The sequence below is a fragment of the Lissotriton vulgaris genome, chromosome 7, assembly GCF_964263255.1.
Source record: "Lissotriton vulgaris chromosome 7, aLisVul1.2, whole genome shotgun sequence".
Classification (NCBI taxonomy): domain Eukaryota; kingdom Metazoa; phylum Chordata; class Amphibia; order Caudata; family Salamandridae; genus Lissotriton; species Lissotriton vulgaris.
In genome coordinates this window covers 135,571,892-135,593,780 of record NC_141695.1, presented here as the reverse complement: position 1 = coordinate 135,593,780, position 21,889 = coordinate 135,571,892, and the positions used below count along the sequence as shown (strand labels likewise).

The 21,889-nt window shown below is 42.7% G+C and overlaps 1 protein-coding gene across 1 annotated transcript in view; it reads left to right on the top strand.

Moving 5' to 3' along the window:
* LOC147701008 (phospholipase A2 inhibitor and Ly6/PLAUR domain-containing protein-like) overlaps positions 1-21,889 on the top strand; it is a 97,750-nt gene that overhangs the window by 40,655 nt on the left and 35,206 nt on the right. The window contains exon 3 of the mRNA XM_086929834.1: positions 8,354-8,500. Within this exon, the coding sequence (XP_086785960.1) occupies positions 8,354-8,500 (147 nt within the window). The remainder of the gene's footprint in view (positions 1-8,353; positions 8,501-21,889) is intronic.

Sequence of the window (21,889 nt, the reverse complement as noted above, 5' to 3'; positions counted from 1 at the left end):
GGCAGAACTTCCTGCTGGATTGCAGGCCCCGCCCCCGTCTCGGCCAAAAGTGCCTGACTTCCAGTTTTCACGGAGCAGGGCTGCGGCGGTGATTTCTTTTGGGGGCAACAGCGGTAGGCACCCTCAAATTCGCAATGCCATATTAGTATTGGCAAAAATGTGTAACGAGTCGCCACAATAATAGTATTTATTTAAAACGTAACCTACCTGCATCTCAGAAGGGTTGTGTTCTTTTCCCTTTGCTTGTCTGTGCATGGTCAAGAAGTCTCTTTTGATCTATCTCACTGGCAGGAAGGAGCCTGGGCTCAAGGGCCGGATTGTGATTGCGTAACATGAAGTTGATAAACAACAAGCAAGTGTCTAGGGGGGGGGTGAGGGCTCGCCTCATGGTTTGGACCCTATGCAACACACACTCCACACAATACCACTCAGTGCCACAATTATATGCTACATAATTACACTGCACTCAATGCAACATACACTCCAAACAATACCACTCAGTGCCACATAATTGCACGCCACACAATTACACTCTACTGAATACATCATACACTCCACATAATTACACGCCACATAATTACACTGCACTCAACGCAACATACACTCCAAATACCACTGTGTCACATAATTACACGCCACATAATTATACTCTACTGAATGCAACACACTCCACACAATACCACTCAGTGCCACATAATTATGCTTCATAACTACATTGCACTCAACACAACATACACTCCAAATACCACTCAGTGCCACATAATTACAGTGCACTCAATGCAACATACACTCCAAATACCACTCAGTGCCACATAATTACATGCCACATAGTTACATTGCACTCAATGCAAAATACACTCCAAATACCACTCAGTGCCACATAATTACACGCCACATAATTACACTCTACTGATTAGACTGCGCTCAATGCAACATACACTCCAAATACCACTCAGTGCCACATAATTACACGCCACATAATTACACTCTACTGATTACACTGCGCTCAATGCAACATACAATACACTCCAAATACCACTCAGTGCCACATAATTACACGCCACATAATTACACTCTACTGATTAGACTGCGCTCAATGCAACATACACTCCAAATACCACTCAGTGCCACATAATTACACGCCACATAATTACACTCTACTGATTAGACTGCGCTCAATGCAACATACACTCCAAATACAGTTCAGTGCCACATAATTACACACCACATAATTACACTGCACTCAATGCAACATACACTCCAAATACAACTCAGTGCCACATATTTACACACCACATAATTACACTGCACTCAATGCAACATACACTCCAAATACAATTCAGTGCCACATAATTACACGCCACATAATTACACTGCACTCAATGCAACATGCACTTCAAATACCACTCAGTGCCACATAATTACACGCCACATAATTACACTGCACTCAACATCTAAGTCACGTAAATACAACACATATTGCATTACAAATGCTATAGGTGTCACATTTGCGAAAGTTAAAACTATTGGCATTGTAAATGACAAAGCTATTAATTTTGGTATTTTCAAAACCAACAGATAGATATAAAATTTGTCATTTACAATACCAACAGCTCAAACTTTCCTAATGCGAGACCTATTGCATTGCAAATGCTTGTTTATATCTGTAAGTGCTTCCTGATGAGGTTTAGCTCCTTGGACAGGTGCCTTGTTGCCTACTTGTAACTATTCTCTGACCCTGCTTCAAGGGTCAGAGCAGGGTCAGAGAATAGTTGCAAGTAGGCAACGAGGCGCCAGGAAGCAATTAGCTGCAGGTGTCCAAGTTGAAGTTAATTTGTTTGTAACCCTTTTGTAAAAGGTTACAAAGAAATTAGGTTCAACTTTTGCACCTGCTGCTGTAACCCTTGCTTGGCTGAAATTCGTCCCCGCTGATTCGCGGATTTTACCGCGATTTCGCGAGATTCGCGGATCGCGAAATCGCGGAAAATCCGCAAATTCGCCCGAGAAACGGATTTTATGCCCACCCTTAGCTGCTTTGCCCTACTCCATATTGACAATGCCATGATAAGCCAGGGTGGCTTAACCTGACCTTGTATACATGGCTAAGCCATGTGCACCACCAAAATGTCACAAAAATTGATGTTCTGAGTGCGCAAGGGCTCGTGCCACCGTAGAATCATAAAAAAGTGATGCTCTGGCGGCGCAAGCCTCTTGTAAAAGAGGTCCTTATTTCTAAACACTGGTAATTAATATTGTATTATCTGTACACTCTTCAATAGAGCACATACTTAAAATTATCCAACTTGTACTTCTAGGATATCCCTGTGGTTTGAGGTGACATGAAATAGTCCAAACACCTTGGGTATTAGCAATGTTCATTTTTTTTACGAAACTTAGCATGGCTGTCAGCAAAGCATTAGTACTTCTAGCCCATCCCTTTGGTTTGAGGTGACCTGAAATTGTCCAAAATGTCAAGCTTGTATGACTCTGATGGCTGGTAAGGCATTCAGCAGCACTGGCAGGACCTCTGGATGGTGCCAGCGCCAGGGGACCCCTGAGAAATACCTTTGGCATTGGAGTTATTCTTGTTATTTTTTTATTTTTATAAATTATACACCGTTATCAGCAAGGCAATGATCTAGATCAGTAGTCATAACTCGAGCTTATGCCAGCCATAAACAGTAACCTGTCTCTACATAAAAGAGATCCGAGACTCTGTGCAGGGCCTATTAAAATAAGGGGGAATGATACTGAGTGGCCCTGCAGCAGGCAGCAGATAAGTGCTTTTGTCTGTGCTTATGACTGCTGTTTTCTGCCCATGAGTTCTGCTTTGGATGTTTTAGCTGCAAGTCTTCTCTGCACTTACTATTTCATATAAACACAGCTAGCAACTGTGGCTCTCATGGGTGACAAGCAGTGCTCTACACACCCACCTTACATACATCACATTACCCACTCAAAGCAAAGAGGAACTCAAGCGTATGTGACATGGACAGAAGAAATGTCTTAGGCCCTTCATTTAGTAGAAAGCACCATCATCTTAGAACTACAACTATGGATAACAGAGTGGGGTGATTGATGAACAGTCATATTGACTGAAGTCAGAAAGCAATCAAAGCAAGCAGAGACAACAATATTTGACCTGTACTGGGAGTTGGGTGGGGATCTGATCAAGACTTCCTTTGCCCCAGCCACTCCAGCCTTGAAAACATTAATATGGTTTTTGATGGCTTGGGAAGGACCTGCAGACAAAATGAAAACATTCCTCAGAGTAGCAGCACACTGGACCATGAGATGTGCACAGAAAGCTGAGGAACTGGTCATGGGATTTGAGGAGCGCTGATCATCGTCTCTTAAGATGCACCCTGTGAACAAGCCCAGTAACAGCAGTTTTTTTTAACAATGATATTAAAGAATATGTCACTCTTTAACACCTTGACTGCTAAGCAGATCCCCCTTCTGTGCTGACATTTTACAGAATCCCCTTTTACATGACGAGCTCAGCTCGACATGAGCACACGAGAGGTGTACCTCATGACGAGCCGAGCTCGTCATGAGCATCGAAGGGGTTAAGTACATCAATTTCTAGTAGTAGGCCCTACATCACTTTGCAAATCTGGGACAGCGTCAAATTCCATGGGTGCCGCATGGGTAAACCTACTGCAATGCCCATGGAACGCCTCCCAGGTGCAGAGTAAGGCAAAGTAGCGATTTGTGCTGTGTCACCTTACTCTTGATTTATGGGGCTAGTCAAAGCTATGCAAGGTGGCTTTGTGTGGCTTCATAGATCTTTACGAGAGGCCGGCGTCTCGTATGTACATGTTTTTGGGTACAAAAGTGACACAGCGCTCTCATCAATAAGCCCCTTAGTGTATTTTATTTTTAATGCAGAGAACAGCAGTGTCCCAGGGAATGGGGTCCCTGGACCCATAAAATGGCTCGGGTGGTAGCTCCACCCCCACACATTTAAGAAAAAATCTTTGACCCTAGGGAAAGAGTCCCAAGGGCCTAAAAAAGGCTTGGGAACAGAGGTACACACCCTACCTTCCTCAAGAAAAATGTTGCGCTGACACCACAGCCCCTCCACCCGGCAGACATGAAATATTGACGGGCAGAGCCGCGCTTCTCCATAGATCTGCAGATCCACAGTTCTGCTAAAAAATTATCGTTTTGGGCTCAGTGCTCTGGAACCTCCCACCCGGCCTGACTGGGCAGGGAATGTTTTCTAATAAATGTCTTTTTTTTTTTTTATTTACAGGATAGGGGACTAAGTCCTAAAATGTCTACCCCCACATCTTTGTTGATGTGGTGTCAGCAGTCAGATCTTATCTTTAGATATGACGGGTCCATGAATCCTCCACGCTGGGATATACACATAAATCCTGAAACGTCATTTCTCAGAAACTACTGAAAGGATTTACACAAAATCACAAAAAGCACACTTTCTGGGACCTTAATTTCAGATGAAACTGGTGTGTTTCTGTTTTGCCGTTTTGATTGTAACTTTGTCAAATTATCCGATGGAAAAAAACTATTTTGGTACCCCCTCCCCCCCCTTTTTCTCTGTCCCTACTGGCAAATCATCCAAAAACTTCCAAGGAAAGAGCAGAAGTGGATACATCTTTTATTGGTAACGTTTTATGACGATTTGTCTAATGGTATCAAATTTAGTAGCAGAACAAAAACATACATTTCCTATGGAAACCTGATCCTAACTATAACTACCCAGTGACAGTCTGTGTGCATATATAACACAAATTGTGGGTAATCGGAATGGCAATAATGCCTGGTGCCACACTCTCAGCACACTGGTACCCTACCAGTGGTGGTAAGTATCCTACATAAAAAAACAACACTCAGAAAAGAATAGTGTCTGACAGCAGAATTTCATAAGATGAGTTCTTTATTCATACACGTAGTTAATTCTTAAACAGCCAACACATGCTTCACACACCTTGCACTTCTTTAGGGCTAATTATTAGAAATGATAGTACTAGACAGAATCTGGATCATTTAATTGCCTCTTTTTCATATTCTAAGTACATCTAAATGAAAAACCACATATTTGCAAATATCATTGCATCCTACCCAAAGGATCGTCATGAGTAATTTATTAATAACATTCTTCATTAATGAAGAATCTCACACAACTGATACAGAATCTAGCATGTGTATATGTCTCTCCTATTTCCCATTTGTTTATGATCGCTCCCTCTTGGCCCTAATGAGGGTAAGTAAGTAAACGGAATACCTTAAACTTGTGAAATTTCTCTTGTATACTCCGTTCCGGTTTGTTTTCCGTGCAATTGCCTTCCAGGGTTTTTGGTTCTCTTTATTTATGATAATCACTATCTGTGTGCCTGTTATTAATAGTAATGTATATTAATCACTGAAAAAACACAAGTTTAAAGTAACGTTATAATAATGTGAATATGTCACAGAAATACACAAGTCATAGTTAGGGGAGGTAACTATACTGTGTGCTTCTGCCGTGCACTGCTTATGACCTCACATGTTACAGTACACATGACATGTTCCATGACATAATTTCTTACATCACTTATGACATCTCAAACGACATCATTTATTATATTACTCATGACATCATCCAAGCTTTTTGGTGCATATTACTCTATAATATTGAAGTTTGGGCTCCTATATTGAATCAAATCTTAAATGCGGCGGCTTTAAAGGGGGCGTTCCCTTCTTGATCTACCGCTACAAGAGTACCAATTTTTAAAAAAGAGATCAAAGATAACCGGCAATCTTATCGCCTGATCTCTCTGAATGATGCAGAAGTAAACGTCCTGGAACGGGTTCTCTTATCTATGATATCCCTGTGGGCTACAGTTAACCAGATTTTATTGGACATCCAATTTGCGTGCAGGCATGTCAACCACAGATGCCTCAATTTCTATTTTTTAACATCTAAATATACACTCACACAACTGGGTGTCTTGTACTTAGGCTTTATGGGCCTTAAGTCTGCCTTTGATTAAGTTAATCGGGCTAAGTTGTGGGAGATGCTAACTCTATTGGGAGTGGACCCAGGTATTGTGCATTTACTAATATTACTTCAAGCCCAGACAGCAGCGGCAGTGAGGTTCTCACATGAGAGGGCCCTTACAGATCATTTTAACTGCACATGGTAGGGGCACCAAAGATGTATCTTAGCTCCATTCCTATATTCAGTATACATTAATGGTCTTGAGGCAGCCTTATTGGCACTCCAGTCAGACAACCCCAGGGTGGGAAGGAGAGCTCTGCCAGTTTTACTCTATACCGATGATGCGTTCATGGCCCACATCGATCGGGGCATACAGGTTTTTATAGATAGCCTTATTGCTTTTATGGACAGGTTGGACATGTCTGTTAATTTTTCCAAGTCCTATGTTTTAGTTTTAGGCCCCTGGGAGTTTTGGACAAAAAGGTTTAAAGCTGGTCACCATACTCTTGCAAAGTTTCCGGTGTCCCCTTATCTAAGAGAGTTATTTGACGACCAATTACAATGGAGAGCCCTCCTAGAAGGGAAGTTGAGCGAGTTGAACAGAGCTGTGGGGGTTATTACCAGCCTTGCAAGCAGACTGGGTACATGGTCTCCAGAGGTCATCTTAAAACTATATAAGTCCAAAACCATTGTGAAACTTTTATACGGAAGAGATGTTTGGGGGTACGCCTCTCCCCAAAGGTGACAGGTGTTGGAAAATAGGTTTTTGTACTGGATCTTGTGAGTCCCTCAAGGTACGCCAGCCTGGCCCGTGCATGAAGAGTTAGTGGTTGATTAATTGGAGGATCAAGTGGCAATTAAACCTTTACTATGCTGGATTAAGATATGGACATCTGAGAACAAGAATTTAAACTGCTTGATCCTGTCAGATTGTTTGGCCTTGGAACATGCAAACAAAATCCCAATCATACGTTATATTCAGAAGTCTTTCCAGGCAATAAGAAGGACAGGCATTTTCTTTGCACACAACACTTTAAGCCCCGGGGATGTTAACATCACAAAAGATTTACATTATACATTCTTTACCATGCAGCTTGAATATACTGAGCTTAGTAAACCCACAGTGAGGCAGTATATTTTGTAAAAATACGTGTCGGGCATGGAACAATACCTTTCTGCCTTATCTAGCGCTCATGCCAGATTTTTAATTACAAGTTTTAGATTGAATCAACTTCACTATCTTTTAGCATCCCAGTTAGTTTTCGCCCTGTGAAACAAAGAAGTCCTTGTGGCTGTGATCTTAGATCTCCACAGGACATGCTCCACTTTGTTTTATTGTGTAAATTGTTCTCAGTGCTTAGAAAATAATTCCTTTGGCGTCTGTTAAAGATTTTGAATTTCACTTAGGCCAAAGTGGCACTCTTGCACTTACGGTGGTACCAATCCCTCATACCCTCTGTGCAGTGATAAGCTTCTTACGAGCAGCCCACAGATCAAGGCTTTCTAGAATTGATTGACTCCTGAAAGTCCGGCACGCAGAGGCTATTTTTAGCGTGGGGGATTGTTCCGTCTTCGATCACTAGAGTTTTATTATTCCTGCACTATTTTATAAGTCGGTGATGGTTTTTTATTGTGTGCAATGAGCTTTTATTCTGTTGTTTATCCTTTTATACTGTATAAATGCATCACTGTATCTTTTATGGACGTATTGCCTCCGAATTAAGTAAGTTATATATATATATATATATATATATATATATATATATATATATATATATATATATATATATATATATATATATATATATTTATATGTGTGTTTGTGTACAGTTAGGGTTATGAATTAAAACCTAAGTTAACCCCTCCCCTGCTGATGACGAAATCGCTCCGTCATCAGCCGGGGTCGCGCTGTGCTGATGACGGAGCGGTTCCGTCATGGCCCGGCCGCCGCGCCTGCGCGGTGCTGATTTCGTGCCTGCGCGGCGCGTTCTATTGAGTGGGAGGGGCCATGACGAAACCGCTCCGTCATGAGCACAGCGCAACCGACCCTGGTGATGGAGTGGTTCCGGCACCAGCATGCGCCCGCCGCTCGGCCGCCCTCCCCCCTTAGCACTGCGGCAGAATAGCCGCCGCAGTGAAGGGGTTAAAACACTATCTAAATCTTTACCTCTTCAGTGTGGAGGCAAAGGGAAAGAGCTCTCTTGGTTGAAATAAGACTTAGGCAAATATGTTTCTAGATGTGAATTCAATAGATGACAACCTACTTTCCAATGCTACCTGGATCCAGTGTTCATCTATGTGTTTGTGTATGATTTACAATATAAAAGATTACTTCATATTCCTTTTGTACTTATTTTGTTAAGGCAGCAAAAAACATGTGTTGATATTTATTTCTCTTTATTATAGGTAGTACAAAATCCATTGTATTTGCACAATCCTGTGGGCTATCCAGTGAATGCAATAAGACCTCTAGTTTGAGCAATACATACATGGCAGTAAGAACCAGCTCGACGTGCTGCTCCACGGATAACTGCACCCCTGCAACACCCCAAAGTATGTATAAATATACCATATATAATATATATGCAGATGCACAGTGTAATATGTTGTTCATGACAATTGTTCAGTAAAGGGAGAGACCACGGCTTATGTCTCCCCTCTTTCAACAATGGTGATAAAAAACATAGTATACTCTGCGCTTCTGCATAGATTATTTATGTTATTGTCTTTTTTCATATGTATTTGTTTTGACAAAAGACACTAAAACACATCCAGGATACAAGTTGTTGCATTTCTGCAGTAAGGCAAAACCACACTCAAGAGGGTTTTTCACTATACATACATTTTGTTTCCCTCTGGAAAGTAATTTGTTACATTCAATCTTTGAGGCAGTAAGCAGTGTTTTCTCATGTCAGTTTTGTAGTAATAAACTTGAGTTTGATCTTCTCACTCTAATAATAAATATGAATTAGTGTTTATTAGTATAGTTGATCCAAATAATTTGTTTTAGGTGGGAAACATCATTTACCACGCAACCATTACAACGCGTAATGGTTACATCGTGGTTTTAAAAAAACAAGCAATTCATTACGTCGACGTTCACTGGAGGGCGCTCTAGACAAAGGAATAGTGTGAATTACTATTCCAACACCTTCCCTACTGTACGTAGACTGGAGTTGGAATAGTAATTCACACTATTCCTAAATCTAGCGCCCTCTTGCGTTGTCAAAACCGCAATGTAAAATACAGTGTTGTGATGGTATGTGTGGTATCATCATGTATTTGTTTTATGTTACATTTATTTTCACTCCCATGGCGTTAATGAAGCAAGTGGAACAAATGTACAGAATGTTACTACCGGCTGTCACACTATTGGTTCCTTAGAGGATTCCCATCAGCAAGAGGCTTAGTCATGTACTGGAGATAAATTTGTCTAGAATATGGCTTTAAAACAGTTGGATTGACATCACACAATATTATCCTTTGTTCTGCAAAGGTGGGACGTGCAATACAATCTCCTGTTTTTTCCATCTAATATACCTGTAATGATGGTAATATATGGAAGCAAACACAGTGCGAGTTTTACTTAAACCTTTATTTCCACGGAGCGCCAGGAAACACAACCTTTCAGTTTAACGGTCGGCGCCAATCTCACAAAATGGCCACCTTCCGCTTACGCTATTCCCCTTCCTGTTCCGTCAAGCGGAACACTAGAACGCTGCCACAATACCTAGTGTTGTTACAGTAATAACACGCCATGGCATTGCCCAAACTTGGAAGTCTATTGCCACCTTAATGGTGGGAGTGTGTGCGACAGATATGTCGATACTCAGTGCCCAATTCACAAAGGTAAACTTGCAATTTTGTGTAGGTTTACACTTTTCCGTATTCACAAACAAACAACCTAATTGCAATGTTACAATTGCGAAGACTTCGCAGTCGAGGCAGAGAATAAAGGGATTGGCCTGTCCTATCTTGCAAGTTACTCCACACAAAAGAAGATGGTATGTGCTGTCCCTTATAGAAGGCATTAAAAGTGGATAAGATATCTACTGGATGAGTGTATATGTTTTTATAAGGGACACTAAAGACGGATAAGATATCTAACGGATGGATAAGAAGCCCCCCGTTTTTTTTTATTGTCTACTATTGTATGAGAGGCTTCTTCGTATCTCCGTTGGCCAGCCTGTTATTTTACCTTTTCTATATGCTTTTTGCTTAAAGCGGAATAAGGCCTTTTCAGTTATCTGCTAGTGAAGTGCATAGTTAATTGAGCGATCATTTATTTTGCAAGAGCTCATGAATTTCTTATTGAATCGAGTTGTTGTGATACGTGTCTTCTGCAGTTCCTAGTTAGTGAGTGCTTGTTGTTTATTACAGAATCTTGCACCATCTCCCCTCTTATGCAGCTCCCCAAATTATTTGAGATGAGGTCACTGAGTGTTGCTTCTCATCTCTGACACATTGCAGAGGCAAGCTGTCCCTAAGTAAAAATATATCATATTCCATGGAGCATGCACACAAGAAGTGAATGTGTATCCCCAAACAGTGGCGTGGGCCAGTAGCCACGGATCCAGCAGTGAATGGCCAGTCGTCAGGTCTTTAAACAAGTCTATCTCTGTTGCTAGGTACCACATGGTGGTCAGATGTACACATTAAGGGGCTTAATACCAGGGCCCTTATTTATGAGGCCTTGCGTCAGTTTTGCGCCGCCGGTGCGTCACTTTCTGTGACGCACCAGGGACCTCATTTATGAAAAGTGACGCATCGCTGCGTGAAAACAGCGATGTGTCACTTTTCACTGCGCACTCCTTGCGACACCAATGATGCGTCATATTTAATGTATGACGCATCATGTCGCAAGGACTTACAGATACGTCAGTATTTCTGACACATCTGTAAGCGCAAAAGTGACGCATTGCTGGAGTGTGTCACAAAAGTGACGCAACTCCAGCAATGCGTCCTTTCACATGGGGAAAGCCCCATGTGAAAGGGCTTGCGTTAGTCTTATACCTGCTGTGAGGCAGGCGCAAGATTTTGACGCAACAGCATCCTAAAAGTGACGCAGTGAAATCTCATAGATTTCACTGCGTCACTATTACGAGGATTTTTGCAGGGGAACGCCCCCTCTGCATACATTATACCTGATGCAGGTATAATGTGGCGCAGGGGTTTAAAAAGTGACGCATCTACCTAGATGCGTCACTTTTTAAATATGGCGCAACAAGGCGCATTTTGTACGCCGCTGGTGCGTCACAAAAAGTGACGCACCGGCGGCGCAAAACTGACGCAAGGCCTCATAAATAAGAGCCCAGCGGCGTACAAAAGGCGCCTTGCTGCGCCATATTTAAAAAGTGACGCATCTAGGTAGATGCGTCATTTTTTAAACCCCTGCGCCACATTATACCTGCGTCAGGTATAATGTATGCAGAGGGGGCGTTCCCCTGCAAAAATCCTCGTAATAGTGACGCAGTGAAATCTATGAGATTTCACTGCGTCACTTTTAGGATGCTGTTGCGTCAAAATCTTGCGCCTGCCTCACAGCAGGTATAAGACTGTGAAAGGATGCATTGGTGGAGTTGCATCACTTTTGTGACACACTCCAGCAATGAATCACTTTTGCGCTTACAGATGCGTCAGAAATACTGACGTATCTGTAAGTCCTTGCGACATGATGCGTCATACATTAAATATGACGCATCATTGGTGTCGCAAGGAGTGTGCAGTGAAAAGTGACGCATCGCTGTTTTCACGCAGCAATGCGTCACTTTTCATAAATGAGGCCCCAGGTACCCGTCCCCATGTGCAAGTATCTTGGATCTGGACATTGGGAAGAGTATTCGATCTAGTGCATGGCAGAGCTGACTTTTATCCCCAGATGGAGCACAAAGAGAGCCTAGGAACAGGGCATGGTGTTGGGTAATGGTCTTAAATATGTATTGCTTGTACAGAGTGGACAATGTACTAACAGCCTGATTCATCAAAGGTAATAGCGCTCGCAAAGGGCCAGATTCTGAGAATCTGGCCCTTTGCGAGTGCGATTTTAGCATTTGGGATTCATCATCCCAAATGCAAAAATCGGTAATAGCGAATTCGCAAATTTGCGAGTAATTACATTTAAGGAATCTCTATTTGAGATTCCTTAAATGCAATTCATCATCCATTTTCAGATTGCGAAATCGCAATTTCGGGCCGCTATTTACCGCGAGGTCAAACCTCGTGGTAAATAGCGAAAACTCAAAAAAATGCTTTTAAAAGCATTTTTCTGAGTTGCATGTTGCACACACACATGTCCTTTGGACATGTGTGTGCGCAACACCTGTTTAAATTAGCATTTAAGGGGTGCTACAGGGTGTCCTCTGGACACCCCTGGCACCCTTTAAATCGCTATCTTATTTGTGATTAGCTAATTGCTAATCGCAAATAAGGAATACTCCCCATTCATTCCTATGGGCCTTTTAGCCCACAGGAATGAATGGGGAGTTATTCCTTATTTGCGATTAGCAATTTGCTAATCGCAAATAAGGAAAAATTAGGAATCACATTTTTTTGGGATATTCCTACATGAATCCCGTTTTGCGAGCCTGTAATAGCGATTCCTTATGAATCGCTATTAGAGACTCGCAAAACGGGTCTTTCATGAATCAGGCTGTAAGAACTCTCAGCATCAGTCCCTTTTTGATCAAAATAGCAACCTCTCATTTAACATAAGTTTGAGCAACAGGTTCTCATCCCCCGTCTAGATAGAAAAGACAAGATATTCTGTGCCAACCCAATTTCCTACTTTCAGCCTGAGAAAGATGTTCTCAATGAATGCTCATCGGACAAGATCTGTGAAAAAAATGTTATTTGTTTTAGTTAAATGTAGTGGCTGAGGACATTCACACTGAGGGAGGGCACTACCAGTTCTTTTGGGGTCTACATAACAACCCTTTGTGGTGGAATCAGTGTAATACGATTTGTATGCAAAGTGCACTGACATGAGTAAATAGAAAAAGTATAATGAACTAGATTGGCTGGTGTATTCGGTGAAAGATGCTTGGCACCAAGAAATACAAACTAAATTAAAAAAAAATCAGAAGGGAAATCGGGGAAAAGAAAACCCTGGCCAAATAGGGAAGATCCTCTAAAATCAATCTATGTATTTAACTGTGCATTAGGCTATCCCTTCCCTTTTCCAAAGACTTGGGCCCTTATTTATGAGGCCTTGCGTCAGTTTTGCGCCGCCGGTGCGTCACTTTTTGTGACGCACCAGCGGCGTAAAATATGCGCCTTGTTGCGCCATATTTAAAAAGTGACGCATCTAGGTAGATGCGTCACTTTTTAAACCCCTGCGCCACATTATACCTGCGTCAGGTATAATGTATGCAGAGGGGGCGTTCCCCTGCAAAAAGCCTCGTAATAGTGACGCAGTGAAATCTATGAGATTTCACTGCGTCACTTTTAGGATGCTGTTGCGTCAAAATCTTGCGCCTGCCTCACAGCAGGCGTAAGACTGACGCAAGCCCTTTCACATGGAGCTTTCCCCATGTGAAAGGACGCATTTCTGGAGTTGCGTCACTTTTGTGACACACTCCAGCAATGCGTCACTTTTGCGCTTACAGATACGTCAGAAATACTGACATATCTGTAAGTCCTTGCGACATGATGCGTCATACATTAAATGTGACGCATCATTGGTGTCGCAAGGAGTGCTCAGTGAAAAGTGACGCATCGCTGTTTTCACGCAGCGATGCGTCACTTTTCATAAATGAGGCCCTTGCCTTTTTGCAAGATGTGCAGTTCATTGGATGTAGCCTTACCTTCTGTCCTGGGTGGCATGGTGGCATGGTGGTCCACTGGGAAAGTGGCCAATCCTCAAGTGCAGCAAGGTATGTTCATGCTTAGATCTAATGTCCCAGTTCTTGAATAAAGTGGAGCATGACAGCCATGATATTGTCCATTTCTATCCTCTCTGGAATGGTGGAAACGTGTAGGTTGGCCTTATTTCTATCCTCCAACACTGTAAGTTTGGCTTGCATGTGCCAATGGTCCTGTTCCCTGTCTGTTGTGATAGTTAACATTTGCTCAATGCTTCTCAGTCCGTTCTCGCACATAATTAAGCATCAGTTGAAGGTCATGAGGTCCAACCTTATAGAGCCTTTGCCCATCGATGTTTAGAGGTGTCAGAGGTTAGAAGCACCATCAGTTCTTAAAGTCTGGTGTTTACTACTGTCTCCAGATCTATCTTTTCCAACTGAATCATGATTTGTTGTGACTTCCCTGCAACTTTTTTTGCTTAGTCTATGGAGATAAATGGCATAAAAAGATTACAGTGTGCAATTCAATTTGCAAAATATATACAAATTTGAGTAAACAGTCCTCATAACAGTATAATTAATTGCAGCAAGATAAAGAAATATATAATTTCATAATGAGTTACTCCTATGTCATATTTTTGAAACAGTCGTATTCTCGTTTTAAAAGCACAACATAAAAACGAAGCCATACAATAGTAGGTTAATGGATCTATTAGTGATTGGAGATAGTAAAGAGCAGGGCGACATTGCCTGCATTTAAGAGGGCACATTAGTGGTAAAATGAACTTTTTCCTCTCCTCTCTATAAAACATGCAAAAAAAAATAGTTTGAGATTTCCTTGAACAGAGTGTCCGTCACAATAAGAGCTCGTCACATGTGTAAACATTAGGAGGAAAGCTCAACATGAAGGGAGTAAGTTTTAGCCGGAACCTCAACAAATGGTATCTATGTAGGGACGACGTAACAAAAGTTAAGGAGTTGCTATCAGTATTTTCTAATGAGGGCAATAAAATATGTTGCATTACCCTAGACTTGGTATAATTAACAGCCCACCTATCTCTCATGCATCTGCTTATCAAGTACTCTTTTAGTTCAACCTTATACACAGTAGAACATAGTGCTGGACTGTCAAATAATTCACCCTGCTCCCAATTAAATATACATTTTCCTTTAAAATGTTATCTAATCCTGCTTAGTCTGTGTAGGTTTAGGCAGTCCTGAAGAATTTCCTGTGTTATCTTGAGTGTATCTCTTTTCCAAATAGAGTGCCATAAAAGTATTGGGGCAATACTGATTTTATCCAAGATGAATGGTATATTCAATTCTGAATGACAAATATAGGTGGAGCAAGATTGAAGGAGTCCTACTAACCTCTAACCTCTTAAAGAATTATCCTCAAATCCTTGTAGGATAAAGGTATTGGTTATACCCCATATAGCAGCTCCATAAATGGCAACAGAGATCACTTTGGCCTCATACATCTTTTTTTAACTGGTACAATGGGTTTAGAACCAAGTTTCTTTCTAAAACCAAACAATGCTCCTATGCTTCTTTCCATATGAAGGGCTCTGTTCACCACTGTTTTTTGCCAGGTATTTTTAGAATCAAAAAATATTTCTAAATAGGAGAAGGTATCTACCACCTCCAGTCTTCTCCCTTCAATGGTTAGTCTAGGTGTTTTTCTTTCTGGCCCATTTCACAAATACATACAACTCAGATTTGTTAACCCAAATGCCCAGATTATGCATATAGTTCAAATAAGAGGTAATTAGTATTTTTAAAGCTTTTTTCCAGTCCGGGCCAATAAGACTGCATTGTCCCCGTACAAGAGTATTGGGACAGAAGTTGAGCAGACTGAGGGGACAACTCATATGGACCCAGGGAAAACAGCTTCTATATAGCTTAGTATATAACGAAAATAAAAATGGTGTGAGGATACAACCCTGCCTCACGCCGCGGGTAATCCTAAAGTGACTTGTACATTTGCCCTGTCTTCCATAGTGGACACAGGCTAAGGTCTCAGAGTACTTTTTTAATTAATTATGGACTTGTCAACGCCCAGGGATTCCATTATTAGACACAGTTTTGGATGAATCACACAATCAAAGGCTACCGACAAGTCTATCAACCTTTCCTAGCCGCGGTGTATTTGGCAATTAACAAATTCATATTTAGACATTGATCAACTGTGCCCTTTCCCTTTCTGAAACCATATTGACAGGAGATAAGTTGCTTCTTTCCTGAACCCAAATTTCTAACTTGTTCAGGAGTAGATGATCCATTAGTTTAGCTGTATTATCCAGAAGGGATATTGGTCTACAGTTCTTAGGATTAGTCACATTCCCCTTTTTAGGTTGAACCTAGACAGCGCATTTGCTGTCGCAAGACCTGGTGTAAACCATGTACTGAGTGTATTCACGCCTGCTGCGTGGGATTGGTTCACTTCTCTGCTACTCTTCTTTCCTGGCTCCTTATTGGTTACTTGTCCGGATACATCATTTCCGGTTTTGCCAAGCAGCACCAAACAACTACAGATTACTTACGCTTTAGCTGGCTAGTTCTTCCCTCGGGGACTACTTGGTTTATTTCCTGCTTGTGATTTCCCATGGTGCCCGCTTAATGGTATGCTGTCCACATTACGTGTACGTACACGCTGAATCATCTCATGCTGTTGATCCGTTTTCTGTTTACATGATACTTGTTTGTCATTGCGCTCTAACTTTTAAATACACTCCATTACACGCCCTCTCTCCCCCGCTGCTCGGATACCCGCAAAGTGGACACTAATTAAAGAACTCTGCTTGGAAGCAGGCTTCCTCCTTTATGCCCTCTCCCTCCCCATCTATGACCTTCGTGTGGCGTGTTGTTATTTTTCCAGGCAGTTGAACCTAAGTGGTGCTTCAGCTGGGACTGCACCCCAACATACATGGATCTGGATAGCCCAGGCAGTCCACAGGGTGTGCAGTGAAGGGCACCATTTCCCAGGAGGCAAGCTCTTGTTTCTCCTCTCTTCTGTCGGTGGGCAAAGTACACAGATATCCAAAGCAGACACGGGTCACACAAGCCAGCATGGTGCCTTCATTCTGGCACCTCCTGGTGCACCATTCCTTTGCCAAATGCTCAGGGCAAACTTTGCCATAGCGCATTAGCGCATCTCACACTTTTCATCATAACGCCACTAACACATGACCCACTGTGCACCTTTTAGGAAATTATTGGTGAGAATGTATCCAAATATCCCGAGCTAGGAACAACTTCATAGTTGTACAGAAAAAGCTGCAACAAATTTCCAAATCGAGGAGTGCACACACATGAGTGCGCATGAAAAGGCTTCAGGGTACCAGGGGGGCTCCTTCGCATGTGGTGGCACACCACAAGCATCGTCTATGGGGTACCCTTTCAACCCTCTCAGCCCCCCTCGCTCCATGCGTGTAAAACGCGGTTACTTCTGATTGCCTGGCGTGTTCACTGCTCCATGTGCTTGGGGTCTGTTATGCTTACTAGCGAAGACAAATAGCCTATTTTTTACTGTTCATGGGGGCGCACCAAAAGTAAAAGTCCAAGAAGAAGTAAGTAGAAAAATGTTCTTTATTTGTCTTTATCCATTTAAAATACACGTCATCAATAAAATATGTCACGAGTTCAGCCAACGCGTTTCACTCCCTACCAAGGAGTTTCTTCAGGGCGCTGCAAATCTTTTATGGCATGTTGTGTTCCGGGGTTCTTTCTATAATCACGCTCGTTTTTTGGTGCCACTCATTTGTTCACTCTGGCATATTTCTTAAGATTATGCAGTATCTATCTTTCCTGCTCTTATCACGTTTTCGTGGGCTTGAGTACTTTAGTCCACAAATCGGTTGCGGTAATCCACTGTTTTAACCGGTCCCTGGCCGTATTCGTATACGGTAATTGTGATACTGTATTGATCGGTGTTCAGTTTCAGCGTCTCGGCATGGCTGGTTCCAGGCTGATTTATTGGAACTGGAGTTTAGGTGCAGCATCTTAAGGTCCGCTGCTGCTTCTTCGTAAAAACAAATAGCCTATTTATCTGAACGTACCTTGTTGTATTTCTTTTTAGCGTTACGTGCTGGCGCTTTATCTGTAACAATGGAGGCTGCCTTTTGTTCAGCACAGCTCGCACGCCCACCTCTTTATTTACTGTGGCCTCGGACAAATGGACCCCATATAGGTCTTCTTGTGCTCCGGTAACTACAAAGTAGGAGGGCAGTGCACTACATGTGGATGGATACTTTTGGCTTCACCGATAGGTATTCCGGGCTGGACTGGAAACCAAAACCAGCCCTAGCAAACTGCTTGGTCAACCCCCGGGAGAGGGGAGTGTGGCTGTTTTCTAGGGCCGCTTTCGGACGATTTTGTTACGGGGGCCGATATTGCCAGCCCCCGGTAACAAAAAACCTGTCTCCACCCTAGCGACCCACTGGGGAAATGCCCGGTGCCCGCCATGGCCAGTCCGGCCTTGTCAGTATTCTTTAATTTTATTTCTTCCAATCGGCAATTTAACCTGAATAGGAGAAGTCTCTGCCAGAAAGTGCTAATAGTCTCTCTCATCCCAGATGTTAGCTCTGTTTGGCATGGGTTCTGTTTTATACTTTCCCTGTAACCTTAATTGGACAAAATGCAGCTGTGTCGCCGGCTACGTGCATGCGTATGCGATTGATCACAGCAAGCTTAATCAGCTGTCAGTTCGTTGTCCGCACGTCCCACAAATGTGCGGGGAACAACAAAAGAAACAAAAGTTTCTTTTTAAATATTAAAGGGCATGTGGATTCCAAATTATGAATGCCAATAAATAGCCTGCCAAAGTTTATTATTAGGAAAATTATGACCAGCAGAATACTACTCTGTGATACGACCTGAAGGGCCAAAAGGAGCCAAAGTCACTGAGAGACTCGTGAACACTCAGGTGACCGCCTTCATCAAACAGAATTCCATCCTAGACGCCTATCAGTCTGGATTCTGTAGCAACCACAGCACCGAGACCAATCTCCTCACCAGGGGCACACCGTGGCACACCGTGGGACTCATCTTTCTAGACCTCTCCGCAGCTTCCGACACCATCTCTCATCGCACCCTTGCAGCCAGACTTCACAACGCCAGGAAAGAAGGAGCCGTCCTTGACTGGATCTGATCTTTTATCTCGGGCAGAACCCAGATGATCAGGCTCCCGCCCTTTGTCTCCGATCCCACCGACATCAACTGCGGAGTGCCCCAGGGCTCTTCACTTAGCCCAACGCTCTTCAACATCTACTTGGCTCCCCTCGCTGCCATCGACAGACAGCATGTGCTCAGCATCATATCCTACGCAGACAACACCCAACTCATCCTCTCACTCATGAAGAACCCCGTAGACACCAGACTCTGCTTCCAGGAGGGCACAAAGAAATGGCAACCAGGATGAATGACAGCTGCCTCAATCTCAACTCAGAAAAAACTGAACTCCTGGTGGACTTCCGCCTTAGGGAACCCTCCCACCCCTACAGACCACGCACGCAACCGTGGCATCATCCTCGACTTTTCCCTCGCCATGAACCACCAGGTCAACACTCTCGCTGCCACCAGCTTCAACTGCATGCACATGCTCCGCAGTACCTTCAAATGGAACCCCCCTTAATTGCAGAAAGACCATCACCCATGCGCTAAAAACCAGCAGACTGGACTACAGCAATGCCCAATACGCCAGAATAAACGGATCTCTCCTTCACAGACTCCAGACCATTCAAAACGCCACGGCCAGATGCATCCTTGGGATCCCACGCCACTAACACATGACCCAACACCTTCGCAACCTCCTTTGGCTCCCTGTTGAGAAGATAGTCACCTTCAAAATCCTCACCCATGCCTACAAAGCCCACAACAACATCGGACCCAAATACCTCAACGAGAGACTATCCTTCCACGTACCCAAGAGAAACCTTCCCACCACCGAACTCGCCTTGCAAAGGTCCCCTGCATCCACAGAAGCGGAACAGGAGGGAGAGACCTTGTACGAGCTCCACTGTGAACATCAGACGCTTGTAAACCCTGCACACCCTCAGGAAGGGCCTCAAGACCTGGCTCTTCGACTGATCCAGAGCTCCCCAACCCAGCGCCTCGAGACCCTCACGGGTGAGTAGCGAGCTATATAAACCCCTGGGGCCTCATTTATGAAAAGTGACGCATCGCTGCGTAAAAACAGCGATGCGTCACTTTTCACTGCGCACTCCTTGCGACACCAATGATGCGTCATATTTAATGTATGACGCATCATGTCACAAGGACTTACAGATACGTCAGTATTTCTGACGCATCTGTAAGCACAAAAGTGACGCATTGCTGGAGTGTGTCACAAAAGTGACGCAACTCCAGCAATGCGTCCTTTCACATGGGGAAAGCCCCACGTGAAAGGGCTTGCGTCAGTCTTACGCCTGCTGTGAGGCAGGCGCAAGATTTTGACGCAACAGCATCCTAAATGTGACGCAGTGAAATCTCATAGATTTCAATGCGTCACTATTACGAGGCTTTTTGCGGGGGAACGCCCCCTCTGCATACATTATACCTGACGCAGGTATAATGTGGCGCAGGGTTTAAAAAGTGACGCATCTACCTAGATGCGTCACTTTTTAAATATGGCGCAACAAGGCGCATTTTGTACGCCGCTGATGCGTCACAAAAAGTGACACACCGGTGGCGCAAAACTGACGCAAGGCCTCATAAATAAGGGCCCTGATTGATTGTTGCCTATAAAATAACTCAGCAGGCAAAGAAAGGACTGCAACACTTAACGTCATGATGTTATGAGTACTATATGGAGGATATCGTTCTGTTCCAGTGTATGTGGGGAACAAGTACAATTGGGGACACTGGAACACCCTTCTAGATTTCTGGAGAAAAGAGATATAGGAGTTTCTCATGACTAATTTTAAGACAGGGTGGGCAAGCTTGTGGTGGTTGCGTTAAGAGACCACCTCACAGCTGTAATCTACTCAGGCTGGGCATTATCACAACAAACATTTGCCATGCAATAGGTCTCACAATTGCGAGATTTTCAGCTACTGACATTGTTAATGCCATTTATTTATTTATTTTAAAAAACCTGCACAAATAAAAGGACTTGTCATTTACAATACTAATAGGTCAAAGTTTCTAAAATGTGAGACCTAGTGCATTGCAAAAGGCTTGTTAATATTGGGTTAATTACTGTCTTCTCACAAGAGGGTGGTGCTCCTGATTGAGTTAATACATTAAAAACATTAGTGAGAAAAGGTGCCCAAATATCCTGATTCTGTAAGAAGAAATCAATGGGGTCCCCACCAGGACTAGAAGTCTTAACTGTACTACACTGGTTCAGGGCAAATCTCATTTCAGCCAGGCTAAATGATAGAGGAATTGTGGTGGTAGTTGCAGGTAAGATGGGTAGAATCTAGACTGACCGCGATTTCTTGATTCATTTTGGAGACTACTGCTTGGGTGAATGAGGAAGGATCAATCTTCCCCCTTTCAGTTCACCATTTTTCCTTGTAATTACTGGTTTGGGCATTACGCTTCTATTACAATATCGCCCATGAAATCATTCCATTTAAAACTAAATCGATGTAAGATCACTGAATGGCCAAAACTAAGCATCAACCTGGTGAAATGTAGCTCTTATAGCTTTCGTAAGCAGAACATAATCTATCCTTGAAGTATATATCCAGGATAAAAATGTGATATCTAATTTGCCCTATTTATTTTACACAGAATTTATAATCTCTAAATTATTAATTGAATGTTGTTTATTTAATGCATTGCCACAATCATTATGCCTAAAGTTATCATTCAGGCCACATAATAAAGAGTCAGCCTGGCTGCAGTTATGGGAATTAAAATCACCCAACCATATCAAATGAACAAATTTGTTATGGGTTTTATTCCGGTCATCAATGTCCTTATTAATTAGATCTAGCACAGATTCCATATTACCTTAAAAAATTTTATTGCAAAAATTATTTGTAATCCAATTAGAACCCTTGCATAGCAAAATATGATAGTTTGGAGAAGTATTTCTAAAGTTGAGTATCTTTATCTTTGCTTTATTGGCTATTAAAGTAATGATTCCTCCTCTTAAGCGTCCAGCTCTAGAGGCGGTCGCATATGTCTGAAAAGT